Raw genomic sequence first — 16134 nt, forward strand, 5'->3', positions numbered from 1 at the left:
GCTAGATGGGACAAGGAAAGGATCTCTTCAACAGCGCGAGTCTCATAAGACGACGGACGAGATGCGAGGAATGTGGAGTACGCCTCAACGGGGCCTTCCGGTGCCGGCTCCGTCTCTCCAGCCATTTCTGCATGGAACATCAGGGTTGTGGGCTCATCAGCTAATTCAGCCATAGCCTTTCGGATGTCATCCGAGGAGACGGCGGGGAACTCGTCAACCTACTTAAGGTTAGTATGCAGATACACTATCAGAGACTAAAGATGCAGGAAAATAGCCACATACCCCGCTATCGATAAGGAATCCTTTGAAGCCACGAACACCTTCATTCACCAGAGCCTTCAATTCGCCGGCGTTGCCGGGGATGATGCCGCCATAGAAGCCAACATCCACCCAGCACTTTCCATGGGCTGCACGGAGCTTCTCTTTGAAATTGGCTACTGTGGTGGTCGGCGGGATGGCGTTCAAGGGCATGTCAATGACCGTGGTGACACCACCAAAGGCAGCGGCCTGCGTGCCTGTATAGAAGCCTTCCCATTCGGTACGGCCGGGCTCGTTGAGGTGGACATGAGCGTCAACCAAGCCAGGCATTAGGACATGAGGGGAATAGTCCGTGTATGGGGTATCGGCAGGAAAGTCGGTTGCAGGGATCACGGAATCGAAAACCGCCGTGATCTTTCCACTGGTGCGGGAAATTACGATAGTGGCTGCCGTCAAACGCCCCGAAATGACGGCGCGCGAGGAGACAATCACTGTGATTGACGGTATTTGAACGGGCTCCATTTGTGGCTATGAACTGGGAGGACTCGAGTATGGAGAGAGGGCAAGGGATGAGAGGAGTCAAAGAGACAGAGCAGACAAAAGGTCGAGACAGACAGTCAGACTACCTCTGAACAATGGACGAAGATAAGGAGGAGAAGAAGGGCTGATAGGCCGATAAGGCGGAAATGGCGGTAGGCAAGGGATTCCTTCCTCTGATAAGGCAGGCAGTGGGCGAGAAAACGATCGAGTCAGGCCCTCCGATAAGGGGTTGTTTAAGTATCCGACGTGATAAGCAGGCATTGTTCCTCTCCGCCTCGCCCGATTATCTAGTAGGCCAATCGCCATAATATCGATCGAGTAACAGAAATCGGGGCCCACAGCAGTGACAGATCCACCGGGTCTTCCTCTCATTGCCTCTCGTTCAACGGTTAAGCTATGCACTTCGCCTGAAAGGTGCAAGCTGATCATGAGCCTCCTTATCAGCTGCTCTCGTGACTTAAAGAGGTGCTTGTGTCGCATCGTGGAAGGGTTTCTTTCTTTCTCTCCGTTCGTCTTTGCGACCTCTCTTTCATTGTTGCTCCCGTCAAGGCGGCAGACACTCGCGAAGGGGGGGGGAGGGGAGGGAGGCTGTGAAATGTCCGGGTCAGTGTGTTCTTCACCCATGGGTCGGATGTATCGGGCGCCTCCGGCATCCGCCATCGGGGGTCCCCTGGGGCGAGACAAAATTTCGACTTTTTTCTGCCAAAGGAGATGCTCTTACTCGATCAAAACTCGGAGGGGTACCTGAATTTGACATTTCTGTTACTCGATCAAAATTCTCCCGCGGCCGCGGGATGGTTGAGCATGGACCCTCTCCTCTTCTTCCCCTGTTGTTCCGGAGGTTTTGTGCGTGGCCTGGGCTAAGTGGATAAACATTGCCGGTCTCTCCAGAGAACCAAGAGGATCTAGACTGAGCGTGGATTTGAATTCACTTCTCCCATGATTAATTGCCGTACGGTACTCCGTAAAGTGCGGGAAACCACGCAGAATTGACCGCCTTGAGACGAGATTCTGCCGGTCTGTTGTTGATTAGGTTTGTGGATCGCCGCCACCACCACATCATTATTCCTGTCTTATGCTCACATCTTGTCCCTGCTTGTTTTCCCAGGGGGAGGCGAGGATGGTGATGGTATCTCATTATACTTCAATGAGGTCAGGTTGACTCGATGTTTGTGTTTGCCCACAGGCCACTGCACCACGCCGATGACGGAAGATCAACAGGCGGTGTAGTGTGAATCAGGCCTCAGTGCCGATATCGAAGCGTCCCATGGATTAGGGCGAGACTCTGGTTCCTAAAATGGGTAACTAGTGCATGGCAGTAGTAAGTATGAAGCGAATGTCATGTGCAGATATTGAACCCCCCCTGTTTTCTTCTGCAGAAAGCCAGAATGAGATCAATTGCATCGGCTATCCCGGCTATTGAGCGTTTGGTAGGAAGTATGAGTGACAACTCAGAAATGGAAAAGCGGAGGGTGAGGGGAAGAGGGGAAGAAGAAGTTGTGGACTCAGGCTGGACTCAGGCTGGACTCGACTGGCGGCAACGATCGATGCTTTCTAAAAGAGGAAATGGATTGCCTTTTGTTGGGTCACGTGTCGTCGTAGTGTTGGCGCAGTGGTTGCGATCATGAGGCCTACTCGAATACGAGATCATCCTAGTCCCGAGCATTGCTCTTCGCTGGTTCTGCGACACGACCACCGCTGCATGATGTTACAGGAATGCGGGCCTGGATTGTTTGATTGTTTGATTGTCTGTCTAGATGTATAATTATCACCTAATGCGCAATTCATCAATCAAACGCACGTTACAGTCCGTTGATCCCGTCCTTGAATTGCCGAATGTCATACTCCTCAGGATAAGTCTTCAGAATACGCTTCAGGTCTTTCATCTGCTCTTGCGCCTCCTCGGTGACCTCCTCATACACCCCCTCAAAGGCAGACCGAAGTGGTGGTTTCAACTCACGCTCGGCCTCGCCGAACTCTTTCAGCACTGCTTTGCGAAGCTGATCGCGCGTGTCTCGCTCAATATCCTCGTTCCAGATCCCTTCGTTCTCCAACCACTTCCGCAGACGGATAATCGGGTTGTCACGACGCTTCCAGTCCTCCACCTCAACTCGGGCTCGATAGGCAAAGCTATCGTCACTGGTGCTATGGTGTGAGACACGATAGCTCATCGCCTCAATGAGGACTGGCTTGCCGCCGTCAGTCAGAGCGATTCGCCGTGCCTCACGCATCGCTTCGTAGACCGCAAATATGTCATTGCCATCAACGCGGATGGTGTCGATTCCGTAACCAATTCCACGACTCGCGATGCCATCACCGCGATACTGCTCCAGAGTCGGAGTTGAAATGGCATATCCATTATTGCGACAAATGAAGACTACGGGGCAGGATCGTGTCGCGGCTATGTTGAGACCTGCATGGAAATCGCCTTCGCTAGCAGCACCTTCGCCAAAGTAGCAGGCTACGATCCGAGGCGGTATATCAGGGTTCTGGAGGGTTTGCAGCTTCAAAGCATAGGCAGCGCCAGAGGCTTGCGGTATTTGAGTTGCGAGAGTTGAGGAAATTGTGTGCTGTTTCGGTCAGCAATCATACATCAAAGCTCCCCACTCCGTACGGGTCACTTACAGTTCTGGGATAATTTTTGCCATAGTGAACGGGCATATTACGGCCTCGGCTATTGTCGTGCTGATTGGCAAAGAGTTGGCTCATAAACTCTTTCAGGGTGAATCCTCGCTGTTGGAAGACTCCAGTCTCACGATACTGAGCGAAAACCACGTCGTCGGGAGTCAATGCAGCTGCGGAGCCAACGCTGATACCCTCTTCTCCGGCAGAAACCTTTACGAGCAGTTAGATTCTCTCCGTAGCAGATGCTCATAAGCTAGGTGGGAGAGGGCTTCTCACCATGTAAAAACTCAATCGGCCTTGTCTCTGAGCCTCGAACATTATGACATCCATGACGCTCACTAGCCTTGATCAGATGCCAAGTGGTCACCGTAGGGAATAGGTTCCCACCTACCCGTCAACATATTCTTGTACCACTCCAGTATCTTTTCCTTCGGTATATCGAGGGGCTTGCGCGTCTTATCAACCAAGTCTCCGTCAGAGTCCATTATTCGGTAAGTAGGGATGTTGGACACTTCGGTGGGGTTGATGAACTCCATATCGGTGGTGAATTTGCTGTTGACAGCGCCTGGAAATCGAACTCTAAGAGATAACTTTTAGTGATCAAGCTCATGACTTGGCTTAAATGAAAGTCTTGCGGGGCGCCATACCGGTCAGATCCCGGACGCTGTGATATAGAGCTACCCCATCGCTGAGAAATCACTGGTAAACGTGCGTATGAGCGACTTAAAGAACGCGAGATGCTGAGAACCATGGTGTATCTCTATGCGGTGCTGAAATCATACAATGATGCTGTAATAGAAAAAGAGAACCCCTGGCATGCTCGGGCAGCTGCTATCTATCCAGTCTCCCTGGAATTCCTGGGGAATGCGGAGAAGGCGGTTGGCCTCGGCCTCGACGTCACATGAACACCGGGGATAGCCGCCGCAATTGGGTAATTGAGTTTGCTTTGTTTGCGCAGATGACCTAATACACATAGGTGATCTACCTGCAAGCACATGACCAAAAGTAAGATCTTCGTTTGAATATCATGCACATCGTTTATCGATCCTTTCTGGTATTCCTGACATTGTGTGGGTGATCCAAAATTTTGACAACGGCTTCTGAGCTCGCTATGGGTCGGCCGAGACTAACGAGCTCGGTGAGCCTGTGAGGAGGGAGAGCTTGTTCCTTCGGCATGCCGATCCTCGGGCCGTGTTTCCGTGTGAGCCGTTGGTGTGAAAGCATGGACTTTTTCGACCCGGTGGACTGTATCTCACCCATCTGTATCAGTTTTCAAGACACACAGTACGCACCCCTCTCCCTCGACAGACAGAAACTTCCAAGGGTTCGCGGCTGAGTCGCGGTCACACAGACTATACCCGAGTACAGCTCACTCAGGTCTGACAGCCCCGCTCAAGAGCTGTGTGAACTGTGAATGGCAGCTTCAAGTCTTTCCATCAGCTCTGTAGTCATCTGAGACACTGACTGGAGCCCCATAGCACGTTCCATATCAGGCTAATGAGTGGCATAATGACTAAATCCCGGCCAATCATGCTACTTCGCCAGCAACATTAACAAGACGAGACACTCCCTTTCTTCTTTCTGCTTGAACCTCTTCGTATCTGTGCTCGACAGAATGACTCGTTAGCTAGAGAAACAGATTACATCGGGTGCAGTCGGAGTCATACCTGCATCAAAGGCCCAGATCTCTTCGCTTAGAACAAGGCCATAACGCTAATGGTAGAGCTATGGCGTTTTGAAAGGTGTTCGCGTATACACCGGGTTAGCACGGAGCGACTAATGATGAGTCGGCTGTACTGGACGGAAATACTATTAGGAGTTGTGCACCAGAAGTTGGCACCAGAACCAAGATCCGCTGACACGGACAATGAAGTAGTTATTCGACCTATATACAATATTAGAGTAGATCGACTGGTGGAGCTATAGCTCCGCTGTTGCTCGTGGAAGATACCGGATTGCGTATGGTCGACGAGCAGAGGTCGTGTAGATTTCCTTCTTGCGCTTGAACCGAGGTACTGAGTATAAGGTTGATTGCCATTACGCGCGGAGATTACCTTTTTCACAACCCATCGTCGACAAAGATGCTGGATTTGAAGCTGTAAAAGAACAAATGGGACGGACATCGTTCCGATGTCTCTCTTGCTTGACTAGAGTATATATTTTTCACCGTAATAAATGCTAACGCTCGGTCGGCGGGAGCTGGCGAACTGCCTAAAAGGGTAATCATCGCCTTTTCCTCCCCTCCCATCCCATCCCTTGTCTCTTCCACTTTGTCCGACTGTCCTCTTACTACTTTCTATTTCTATCATCCACATTCTCCTGCTCAGCTCTTCACTCTGTTTTCAACTTCCATCATACCCTTGGCAAATATACTCATTCATAATACTTTACTTCTTCTGTCCCCCTCCTCCTATACCTAGACGCTACCGCCTCCCTGTTTCAACCCTCCGGCTACTGCCGAGTGCCGCGCAGCCATTTAGCGATTGATCGACCGAACGGACCAACCAAATCCCATGCACCATGGATCCGCTTACTTCCCTCCGGCAGCTGGTCCAAACCCATCCTCTCATCGATAACCACGCCCATAATCTCCTCAACAAGTCTAATGCGAGCAACTATGCAAAGTACGCTTTCGAGCAGATCACCTCAGAAGCACAAGGCGTTGCTTTAGACAATGCGCCTTTTACGTTGCCGCTCCAACGGGCTGCTCATCAACTTGCAAGCCTGTATGACTGTCCCTCTAATGATTGGGACAGCGTCAAGGCGGCTCGAGACAAATGGGTAGAGCGCGATTATGATGACCTGATCCGTCGCTGCCTCGAAGGAACGCATAGCCTTCTCCTGGATGATCTTCTGACTGACGAGGATATTGAGCCGTTTGACTGGCATGATCGCTTCACTGCAGCTCCGACTAGGCGAATTGTACGGATTGAGGTGGTGGCCGCCCAGGTCCTCGCCTCCATTCTACCAGAAGGATACTCGGAGTCCTTGGATGACGTGACCACTTTGAGAGAGACCTTTGATCAATTCCGTGGAAGCTTTCATCAAAATATCGAGAAGGCTATTGCAGACCCCGTCGTAGTGGGGTTCAAATCTGTCGTTTGCTATCGAACTGGCTTGAACGTTCAATCCGCTGACGACGAGGGTGATGACAGTCGTTTACTGCAGTCCTTGGCTCGAACAATCCAGCAAGGGAGTGGTTCCTCATACCGTATCGAAGACAAGCCCTTGAACGACTGGGTGGTTCGGCAGACTCTGGACTTGGTCCAAGCCGCCTGTACCAGAACCCCTTCAGGCCCTAGTAAACCACTGCAGCTTCACACTGGACTGGGTGATAACGATATCAACTTGATCCTCTCAAACCCCGCCTACTTACAAGATTTAATTGCTCGATATCCCAAGGTGGACTTTGTTTTGTTACACTCTTCTTACCCCTACACTCGCGAGGCAGGTTACCTTGCATGCGTGTTCCCTAATGTCTATCTGGATCTAGGAGAAGTGTTTCCGATGGTGAGTCGGGATGCTCAGGAGTCTATAATCAGAGAGAGCTTGGAAATAGTGCCGACCAACCGGCTCCTGTGGAGCACTGACGGCCACTTTTATCCGGAGACGTACTGGCTTGCTAACAAGCAATTCCGCGATGCACTGGAGAAGGTTCGTACGAACTGCATATAACTTGTTGACGTCGAAAGCTTATTTAGTTTAGGTTCTTGTGGACTATGTCCGTCAAGGTGATTTCGCCATTGACCAGGCTAAAGCAGCAGCCGCAGATATCCTTTTCCAAAATTCGAATCGCCTGTACAGTTTGAACGAGACTGCGGCTTACGACGAGATGCATAAGCCTTTGTCTCGGCCCTTACAGGGATCATCAAGTGATGAATGGGAATGTTTTGTACGAAACAATCCGGGTGTTAAGTACATATGGCTGCAGTTCTTCGATTACACCGCGACGTTACGCCTACGCATTTTTCCGGTGCAAGAATTTACCAAGATTGTACGCAAGCAACGTCGCATTGGAGTCTGTCTAGCCACTCAGCAGATGCTTCAAAACGACTCAGTATGCCCCGAAGGCTCTACAACCGGCCAGTTCTACATGCAACCAGACTTATCTACTCTTTCCCACAATGTAGGGCTGGACTCCAAAAGTGCAACCGTTATGAGCTGGTGGTTTACAGAGGAAGGCACACCCCTTCTGGGATGCCCTCGAAGCCTTCTACGAAATTTGACTGCCCAGCTGCAGACTGAACACGAGATTCAAGTCCTTTGCGGCTTTGAGATCGAAGTTGTGTTTATGAAATGCATTACAAACCCCGATACCAACGAGGAAGAATTCGTTCCGTGCGTCAAAAATCACTCTTGGTCCCAAATGACCAGGGAGACCAGGCGTATGGTACCTTTACTCGAAGAGATTGCCGAGACTCTGGCGTCTATCGGCATCGACCTCCAACAATTCCACGCCGAATCCGCTCCTGGTCAATTTGAATTTGTCCTTCCGCCTGGGTCACCTGTGGCGGCGGTTGATACCCTCCTCAAAGCACGACAGGTAGTAACCCAGGTCGCTGAACAACATGGCCTGCGCGCGACGTTGCATCCCCGTCCTTATCCTCATGCTGCTGGCACAGCTTCTCACGCGCACCTTTCTATCACCCCATCTACGAAGGAGGATAGCTTTCTTGCCGGTATTCTCCAGCACTACCCAGCCTTGATGGCCGTTGCTCTTGCTGGAGAGGTTAGTTATGATCGGGTCTGCTCTGGACTATGGGCTGGAAGCGAGTGGGTTACCTGGGGTACCCAGAACCGCGAATCGCCGATCCGAAAAATCTCCGCGGGGCACTGGGAGATTAAGACCTTGGACGGACTCGCAAATATGTATATAGCCATGTCGGCATTTTTGGCAGCGGGTTACCTTGGCGTGAAGAACAATGAACCATTGACGGCTTCTGATTGTCCATGTGAGTATCTCCAGTTGTGGTTTCATATGCGAGAATCTGCCTTCGCGTTTCACTCTTGCTGACTAAGGACAGACGACGCTGCAACCTTGGATGAAGCGGGCCGTCAATCTTATGGTATCACTACCCAACTGCCAAAGTCGCTTTCTCAAAGTCTTGATCATCTAGAAGCGGACACTGCTCTGCAGGACATACTTGGAGCAACCCTCGTTGAGAACTACCTTCTCGTCAAACGCGCAGAGAAAAAGAAGTTGGATTCGATGGACGAAGATACACGGAGACAGTGGCTGTTGGAGCGATATTGATCCGAGCGGAGTGCATATATAATCACATAGCGAAATGATTTTCTTGACACGGCCAATATGGATACTCTTTTGGGAGTAACGTCCGTTCCAGCTGGTAACTACACAAATGTGTCTGTTAGTAGACCTAAATGTCGAATGAACAATGTTGATTCCTGGGGTTCGCAATTCGAGTTGCGGGCATCTTCTAGATGGGCCATCCCAGCATTGCCTATTACATTACTTGTAGACGGATTAAAAGGCGGCAGAGTTATTACTTTGTTATAAACAAAAGGTTAACAATACTTATGGCATCGCAGGATTAGTTGGATAATGTAGTTGGATAATGTAGTTGAATAATGTAGTTGACTAATTAGTATACTGCTCAGAAGACACCTGAGAATCATGACCTCGTATAGGGCTCAGCGCTTGCGCGCCGCGCACCAAAAAAGTAAACAAAGATTGATATACACTCAGACAGTAGACAGGGGTATCGAACAGTTTTCATCATCGGACATTGTTAGTCAGCCGTAAGCTCATCTCGAAGGCATTCCCATCAGCTCTCCGAGTTCATCACTGGTAAGTGTACTTCTGCGCCGGTCACGCTGCGCTTTGCTAGAACCCTTGAGATTCCGTCCTCGTTTGCGGCTCTCGTTCTCTTTGCGTGTTTGCTCGGCAGCTCGAGCTTCGTTCTCTACTGCGGCTAGCTTTTGTGGCACACTCATTCGCGATGGATTGGAGCTCTGATTTTGTGTTAGATTGACCTTCATAATCGCAAGTGATAGTCCAACTTACGTCAAGAGAAGCAGCTTTAGCTTCGGTCATCTTCTTGGCTGTCCTGCGCGTCACCATCTCAGAGCGGTGAGCTTTTACCGGTACGGTTTCATCTTCGCCGGGCGAGACGGTGTTGGGTGAGTTCTGAAGCCCGGGCGTAAATGAAACCTTTCGAGGCGATCGTCCTGTTATGATATTGTCGCTTTTCTCCTTCAAAGCTTTATTGTTTTTCTTCACTTTGATTTCGCCTGACGGTGGCTTAATCTTTCGATCAGACAGGGCGCGATTGGTCTTGCTGGAGGCGGTTTGTACTTTTTTCTCCTCTTTTTCTTCTTGCTTAGCAGGTCGATCCTCAAGAACAGGCGACTGCATGGCTGCTTCCTGATCATCATCATTTTCTGCTTGTCTCTGAGTTGCATCCAAGCGGAAATTGAGACTCATTCCGCGACGGAGCTCTTCCGCCTGCACCGAGTGTCCTCCATCAGCAATGCGCTTGTGCCAACCATCCATCATTGTCAGCGCCTGACTCCATCTGCCCTCCATCTTTTCCCAGCCTTCGCGGAGACGTTTGATTTCTTCGTCGCGTACTTCGACCTCCTCAAGCGGTACGAATGAAGGATTGGTGAGCAACGTTCGGAGATGATCGAGTACACGATCCATCTGGGCGGATAGCTCGTCGCACGAGGCCGGAAGGCTAGTGACTGAGCCATGGGACAATCTGGGAGCCCCCAGGCTCACCATGCCCGTGAGACAAGCTTCCTCGTCCTCTGTAGATGACAAGCCCTGCAAGTCTTTGAGAGTCTCGACTGTGTTTCGGGCTAGGTTGATAAGGGTGTCATTCTCGTCGCTCAAATTCTGGCAGAGTTCAGTCAAGAAGTCGTTCGTTTCTTGCTTCAGGCTATAACCGGGATCGCTGAGACCTTCCCCACCCGCGATAGATCTTGGTCGCGGACGCTGGCCGGTAGCTGGGTTGATATTGATGGTTGTGACCGTCAGTCCATCCCTCCTTCCTCGTTGTCGTTCTGCCAGGTGCATCTTGAGCTTCTGCATCTCCGAGTCGCGCTTGCGTATGTCATTGGCGCATTGAGCTCTGACTTGCTGGATCGTGGCTCTCATCCGTTGTACTTGTTCCTTTAGTCCTCGGATCGTCGCCTCAGCCCCTGAAATGGTGGCCTTCAAGGACCGTTCCTGCGCTTCAGCCAAAGCCAACGATCGGGTGAGTTCGGATGCCTTCGCCTTGAACTTGTCCTGTTTCGAGTCGTCAGCATCAAGCACATCCGGGGGGACCGCTGAGCGTATGTCCCGTACCAGTTCCGCAGTTCTTTGAGACTCCTCCGCTCGCAGAGTCCTGATCGTAGTTGCGAGACTCTCGCGGTGTTCGGCTTCGCGCTGCAGGACTGTCAGCCAGTTGCCGCTCGGGGAGAGCCAGTCCAATCACATACATCTCTGCGCAGGACCAAGTCATTGACCAAATTGATGATCCTGCCCATGGTGGTTGCTGAGCCTCCATCTTCATCCTCGGGATTGGCGAATTCGATGGGGCGGCCGCTTTTCAACAGACCCCTGGCCAATAGTACATTGTTGATGTAGGTGGATGCAGCCTGCAGATTCTGTGGCTCCATGGCTTGCCAGCAAGCTTAGTGGCACGCAAGTGCCTATGCAGGAAAAAACTGCTATGGATGAAGCGGAATCGATTCGTCGTCTCTTCTTTTACCCGACTGTTATTTTTCTGTCGCGGACGGAAGCCCCCCAAAACAGGAAGAATGTAAACACCGCCCACCGCCCACCGCCCATCGGCCCACCGCCCCGGTTTGGCCTCTCCGGCCGGTATTATCGACCATTCCGGCAGTACCGCTTACCTCAGCCACTTTAACGTTATCGGGGGTTTCGTTATCCACTTTCCTTATCGCGCGCGTTGTCCACGCGTTTTCTCACTTTTCCCCAATTCGGCTTCCACTCTCCTATGTTGTCTCGAACGCCTGGCCATTATGGCACCGGTCATTCGCAGCGAGGGGGACTCCCTGCAGCAGCGAGGTCAGTTGCTCTTCAAGCAGGGTAACTATCAAGGTGCTCTGGATGCGTTCACCGAGGTACTTGCTTGCCCTCCGCGGCTGATAAGGTCAGGCAACTGACTGATACGACTCCATAGGCTCTCTCTTGTAAGAAGGCCGATGTGATGAGCATACTTGATAATCGAGCAGCTACATACATCAAGCTGGCCCAGTATGATCGAGCTCTGACCGATTCTCGAAACATGGTTCGGAAGGACACCAAGGACGGACGGGTATGCTCTGCCTCGTATCGCATTGAAATTGCTGCCACAAAATGCTAAGTCTGAGCTTCTGAAGGGTATCTTACGCTATGGGCAAGTCTTACTCTTGACTGGCGATCGCGCCAAGGCCTTGAAAGCATACGGTTACGGGCTGAAGTCACTGGGCAGTGATAACCCGCGTCGCAAGGTACGTCAGTATTCTGCCGTAGAAAGTAGTCTGCCTCTGGAATGATGTGTACTGAAATGATTTAGCTTGTTCTCCAAATGTACTGCAAAGTGCGTGATGCGGCTTCAGTTAAACGCCTTGACCCTTTCAGTGTCTTGCCGCTTGAGGTAGCCATGATGGTCCTTCGACACCTGACTTTTCGGGAAATTGTGTAAGTGCAGTCCAACTGTGCATTTGTCATCGTTATCACTGACAGTCAATGCTTTAAGGACTTTTACTCGCGTGTCCAAGGGATGGCAGCAGTTTCTGTCAATGCGAGATCTGTGGATGCGTCTTGATCTTAGCGAAGCCCGTCGCAAAGTGTCATCGCGCTCCATCCGAACATACATTCAGCGTTCGCGTGCCATGCTTACCCATGCAATGGTGACCAACATAGCGAATACTTCTCATGAAAAAGTGCTTGAATATTTCAGTAGATGCCCAAAGCTGGAGAGTCTGGAAATTGGCGATCCTATCCAGCGCCATGACGGGCTATACGACCAGTTTAAGAGCTGCAAACAAATGAAGAGTCTCGTCATCGCTAAAGGTACACCGGTATCACAAGAGAACATCGCCAAGTTCTTGACGAGCCTCACCAATCTCGAGCACCTAGAGATTCATAATGCGCAGCCTTCACCTGAGACCAAAGTCCGCTGGCCCTCACATCTCCCAAACCTACGGAGCATTACCCTCTCTACTGAAGAAGCAGCTGTGCCACCACCAGGTCGCGTAGCCGCTCTCTATCTCCCGGCTGCAACGGTATGTATTGCGCAGTCGCATAGTTCCTGCCTATTAAGTTTCTAGCATTGAACCAGGCTAACACTGACAGGCGTCGCAATCCTGCATAATGCCTAACCTCGAAGAACTCCGAATCGACTCGTACCCCAGAATCTGGTCACCATACACGCTATCATTCGACCCCAACCAATTCCCAAAACTACGAAAATTAGAACTCAAAGGCGTCTTCATCGGAAACTTCGCATTACCTCCTACCCTCGAGCACCTCAGCATCCACGCGGGAACCTGCCCAGTTGGCCAAGAGTTTCCTTTCCCCTTCGAACAGTCTCCACACCTCCGCCACCTGCACACCCTCATCCTCCGCGACCTCAACTGGGTCACTCACGACACACTCCACAACTTCTTCGTCACAGCCGAGGCGCCAATCCGGAAGCTCGTCGTGGCCAGTTGCTCGAAGCTCGATCATTCGCAGCTCGAGCGCATCCTCACTGAACACCCCATGGACCTGACCGAGCTCGGGATTTGTGCTCTGCGCGGCGTCACTGACATGAGCGTAAGGGCGCTGGTCCGGCATCTGCCACACCTGTACGCTTTGGACGTCTCGGCTACCGATGTCACCGGGCGTCTAGTCAGGACATTCGCTGATGCGCCGTCGTCCTCCGACGATTTGCCGCGACTGAAATACCTCAATGTTGCGCATTGCGAACATGTCTTGTATGAAGCAGTTGCGTATGGTCGCTCGCGCAATATCAATGTCATTACGCGCTGAGCCAGTTATGAAGATCAAATGCCAGACAAGAACTTCTGGCTCAGTTCCTTGACCTCGACAAACGTCCGTCCTTCTACTGTAACGACTTGTCTTCTGCTATTGGTCGTCAGCTTGGCTTGTGTGGCTCTCTTGGTCAACAGATTCACCAAACATTATTTGAGTTGGACAAAAGACGTACTGCCTAGAGCTTCTTTCACAATAACTCGATCAGCACCCGCACAATAGCCAGGAGCACAATACACCACTATCACTGCCTCACCAAATCACCGGGAACGTGGATAGCTCAGAAAGATTTGGAAAACAATCCTGAATCTCCAGCGGCCACGATCCCAATTCCAAGCAAATGCTACCATCTTTGTGATTGTGTCTAATGAAGACTATTCTAAGTCAACCTCAATTGTTGTTTGAGTTCGCCTCCCAGAAAGGAAACTAATCAAAATCATCTACACACCACAGCCAAATGAAATCTATGCCAAAGAACTCGATGAGTTCACGTATATCCTGTAGATCTCTATGCACTTCTAGAGCTATGAATTCCCCTCGAACCTAAACCCTAATCTTTTAAGCATCCCACCAACCCTCCAGATATGTCCGCAAGTCAATCGTATCCGGCCTATTCAGATGCGGCGTCAAGTCGGCCCCCGTCTCGAGTTCCCTCTGCGTCCAACCATTCCCAAAGTACGCGAACCGATTCCCACTCGGATTGGTATAGGTGTACTCCCAATCCTCCCACCGAGGATCCCGCCGCAGGTAGTTCAGATGCGACGCGCTGCCGGGAAACAGGCCATGGATGCGGCCCCCGGGCCTCCCGCCGTTATACCACGAGCGACAGTTCTTCTGCCCGGGGGTCGAGTCGTCGTTGCCTGTCCACACCGTGCGCGGGTAGAAGGTATCGCAGTACTCGACAAAGTCGTCCGTCGCCGCCTTGGACGGCGCCAGGGCCTTGATGCCCTGCGCGTGGAGCTTACGCAGCAGCTTGGCGATGTACGTGATCTGGTTCTCCAGGCAGTTCGGCACACTGCCCCCCTGGCCGGTGGAATGGGGCCCGCCGATCCACAGCAGGTTCGGGAACCCCGGGGTGGCCATGCCGAGGTAGTTGTAGGGGAAGCCGTACAGGCCGTCGTGCGTCCACGCTTCCTTCAGGTCGACGCCGTTGGCGATGATCGAGAACGGGGGCGCGTGGTCCACGTTCGCACCCGTCGCGCAGATGACGATGTCCACGGGCCGCTCGACCCCGTCGGTGGTGACGATCCCCGTCGGCGTGAACCGCTGGATGGGCGTCTGGATGTAGCTGACGTTCTCTTGGCCCAGGGCCTCGAGGTAGCCTGGTCCCGGCGTGGGGCGCCGGCAGTTGGGCGGGAAATCGGGGATGATCTTGTCGGCCAGGTTGGAGTCCTTCCCGATGCGCGAGAGCATCAACCTGGTCCATTTCTCGCGGAGCTCCTGGTTTTCGGGGGTGTTCTTGAACACTGCGCCGAAGCGGGAGAAGTAGCCTTCTTCCACGCTCTTGCGGTATCGGAGATAGGTGTCTGGGTCCTTGAACGATTCCAGCTGTTCTTCGGAGAAGAGGTTGGGTTCGAGGCGACGAACCCCTGTCGTGCCGAAGGAGTCGGCGACCCATGTGCGATTGCGCGCATAGTGGTCTACATGTTGTGCGATGGGTTGGATGGAGGGTAGGACTTGCAGGCCTGAGGCTCCGTTTCCGATCAGAGCAACTCGCTTTCCCTGTAGATCAACCTCGTGGTTCCAGTTTGAGGAGTGGAAGAGGGTGCCTTCGTATGAGTCGATGCCCTCGTAGTCGGGCAGCTTCCACGCGTTGAAGTGGCCGATGGCGTTGATCAGCACGTCGAGCTCTTCTTCGTAGCGCTACCAGCGGCATTAGAATCTGCTTTTTCGCGATGGAAAGTTGCTGGAGCATACCCCAGGTGTCTGCTGGTCCTTGAGATCTTGAATCGTCACCAGCCATTTCCCCTTCTCGGGCTGCCAGACCGCACGCTCGATCTTCTGTTGCAGACGCAGATACTTGTAGACATCATATTTTCTCGCGAGCCCTTGCCAATACGATCTGATCTCCGCTCCTTGTGCAAACTCCTCCGTCCATTGTGTGTTCGGAGAAAAGCCGGACTGATATACGTGCGCGGGAATATCGCAACGAACCCCGGGATATGTATTCTCGAACCTAATCTATTAGCAACAGATATCGAGAAGTAGTGACCTTTGGGAAAGCCTACCATGTACCTCCCTGTTGACCGATGGCGTTATTAAACTTTCCGGATTCGTTGGTAGGAAAGGCGACTTACCACATCGGCATTCTTCTCATAGATCCTCAAATCGACTCCGGGGACCTTTGCTGGAAAAAGAATCCCTGCTGTGACTCCAGCCAGACCAGCGCCAACTACGCCGACCTTGATCGGTCGGACTTGGTCGATTGGATGCTCTTCTATCTCGAAAGCTGGGCGTTGGAGATCGTCGGACTTGGTGGTTTCGACAGCTTGGGTGACAGCTTCCTTCGCTGGCAGAGCGCCATTCTGGCCATTCAATATCGGTAGTTCCGTATGAACGGCTTGTGGACCTTTGACTGCTGCCATAGTTCTATAGGTTCTCAAGGTGCAAGTGGCAGTTGGGGGGCTTTACTGTGGTCGACCCCTCCATTGATATAATGATCTCGTGGAGCAGGAGGGGAAGGAGGAGGGGTAAAGCCGGCGGTGGACCATGGATACCGC

General features: G+C 51.9%; 6 protein-coding genes across 6 annotated transcripts; 2 read left to right on the forward strand and 4 right to left on the reverse strand.

Annotated features, from left to right (window-relative positions):
• Positions 1 to 714: 714 nt before the first annotated feature.
• On the reverse strand, positions 715 to 1785 carry BO95DRAFT_192725 (uncharacterized protein). Its single transcript, XM_025580963.1, has one exon. The coding sequence runs from the start codon at positions 1456 to 1458 to the stop codon at positions 838 to 840; it is 621 nt and encodes a 206-aa protein (XP_025440460.1). The 5' UTR covers positions 1459 to 1785; the 3' UTR covers positions 715 to 837.
• An 815-nt stretch (positions 1786 to 2600) lies between these two features.
• BO95DRAFT_465472 (thiamine pyrophosphate-dependent dehydrogenase E1 component subunit alpha) lies at positions 2601 to 4174 on the reverse strand (the record flags this gene model as incomplete). Its single annotated transcript, XM_025589139.1, has 5 exons — positions 2601 to 3368; positions 3424 to 3633; positions 3700 to 3761; positions 3815 to 4002; positions 4071 to 4174. 5 exons carry the CDS (start codon positions 4172 to 4174, stop codon positions 2601 to 2603), a joined length of 1332 nt encoding a protein of 443 aa, XP_025440461.1.
• Positions 4175 to 5943: 1769 nt separating this feature from the next.
• On the forward strand, positions 5944 to 8677 carry fluG (extracellular developmental signal biosynthesis protein FluG; the record flags this gene model as incomplete). Its single annotated transcript, XM_025591787.1, has 3 exons — positions 5944 to 7077; positions 7130 to 8375; positions 8448 to 8677. 3 exons carry the CDS (start codon positions 5944 to 5946, stop codon positions 8675 to 8677), a joined length of 2610 nt encoding a protein of 869 aa, XP_025440462.1.
• Positions 8678 to 9007: 330 nt separating this feature from the next.
• On the reverse strand, positions 9008 to 11148 carry BO95DRAFT_444717 (uncharacterized protein). Its single transcript, XM_025586945.1, has 4 exons — positions 10870 to 11148; positions 10736 to 10816; positions 9449 to 10675; positions 9008 to 9396 (listed from the first exon to the last, which is right to left on the reverse strand). Exons 1-4 carry the CDS (start codon positions 11047 to 11049, stop codon positions 9190 to 9192), a joined length of 1695 nt encoding a protein of 564 aa, XP_025440463.1. The 5' UTR covers positions 11050 to 11148; the 3' UTR covers positions 9008 to 9189.
• A 235-nt stretch (positions 11149 to 11383) lies between these two features.
• BO95DRAFT_444719 (Leucine Rich Repeat domain protein) lies at positions 11384 to 13845 on the forward strand. Its single transcript, XM_025586946.1, has 6 exons — positions 11384 to 11517; positions 11577 to 11711; positions 11776 to 11886; positions 11952 to 12076; positions 12135 to 12663; positions 12734 to 13845. The coding sequence occupies exons 1-6, from the start codon at positions 11416 to 11418 to the stop codon at positions 13409 to 13411; spliced, it is 1680 nt and encodes a 559-aa protein (XP_025440464.1). The 5' UTR covers positions 11384 to 11415; the 3' UTR covers positions 13412 to 13845.
• Positions 13846 to 13909: 64 nt separating this feature from the next.
• On the reverse strand, positions 13910 to 15999 carry BO95DRAFT_483651 (flavin-containing monooxygenase; the record flags this gene model as incomplete). Its single annotated transcript, XM_025590305.1, has 4 exons — positions 13910 to 15277; positions 15332 to 15590; positions 15643 to 15653; positions 15712 to 15999. The coding sequence occupies 4 exons, from the start codon at positions 15997 to 15999 to the stop codon at positions 13973 to 13975; spliced, it is 1863 nt and encodes a 620-aa protein (XP_025440465.1). The 3' UTR covers positions 13910 to 13972.
• Between the last annotated feature and the right edge of the window lie 135 nt (positions 16000 to 16134).

This window comes from Aspergillus brunneoviolaceus (assembly GCF_003184695.1).
Source record: "Aspergillus brunneoviolaceus CBS 621.78 unplaced genomic scaffold BO95scaffold_49, whole genome shotgun sequence".
NCBI classification, from domain to species: domain Eukaryota; kingdom Fungi; phylum Ascomycota; class Eurotiomycetes; order Eurotiales; family Aspergillaceae; genus Aspergillus; species Aspergillus brunneoviolaceus.

Coding starts and splice junctions, on each gene's coding strand:
- BO95DRAFT_192725 (XM_025580963.1), bottom strand. CDS start 1,458: ATGGCGGATGCCGGAGGCGCCCGATACATCCGACCCATGGGTGAAGAA.
- BO95DRAFT_444717 (XM_025586945.1), bottom strand. CDS start 11,049: ATGGAGCCACAGAATCTGCAGGCTGCATCCACCTACATCAACAATGTA. Junction 10,817..10,869: donor ACTTGGTCCTGCGCAGAGAT/GTATGTGATTGG, acceptor ACAGTCCTGCAG/CGCGAAGCCGAACACCGCGA. Junction 10,676..10,735: donor CTCAAAGAACTGCGGAACTG/GTACGGGACATA, acceptor GACTCGAAACAG/GACAAGTTCAAGGCGAAGGC.
- BO95DRAFT_444719 (XM_025586946.1), top strand. CDS start 11,416: ATGGCACCGGTCATTCGCAGCGAGGGGGACTCCCTGCAGCAGCGAGGT. Junction 11,712..11,775: donor AGGACACCAAGGACGGACGG/GTATGCTCTGCC, acceptor GAGCTTCTGAAG/GGTATCTTACGCTATGGGCA. Junction 12,077..12,134: donor CTGACTTTTCGGGAAATTGT/GTAAGTGCAGTC, acceptor CAATGCTTTAAG/GACTTTTACTCGCGTGTCCA.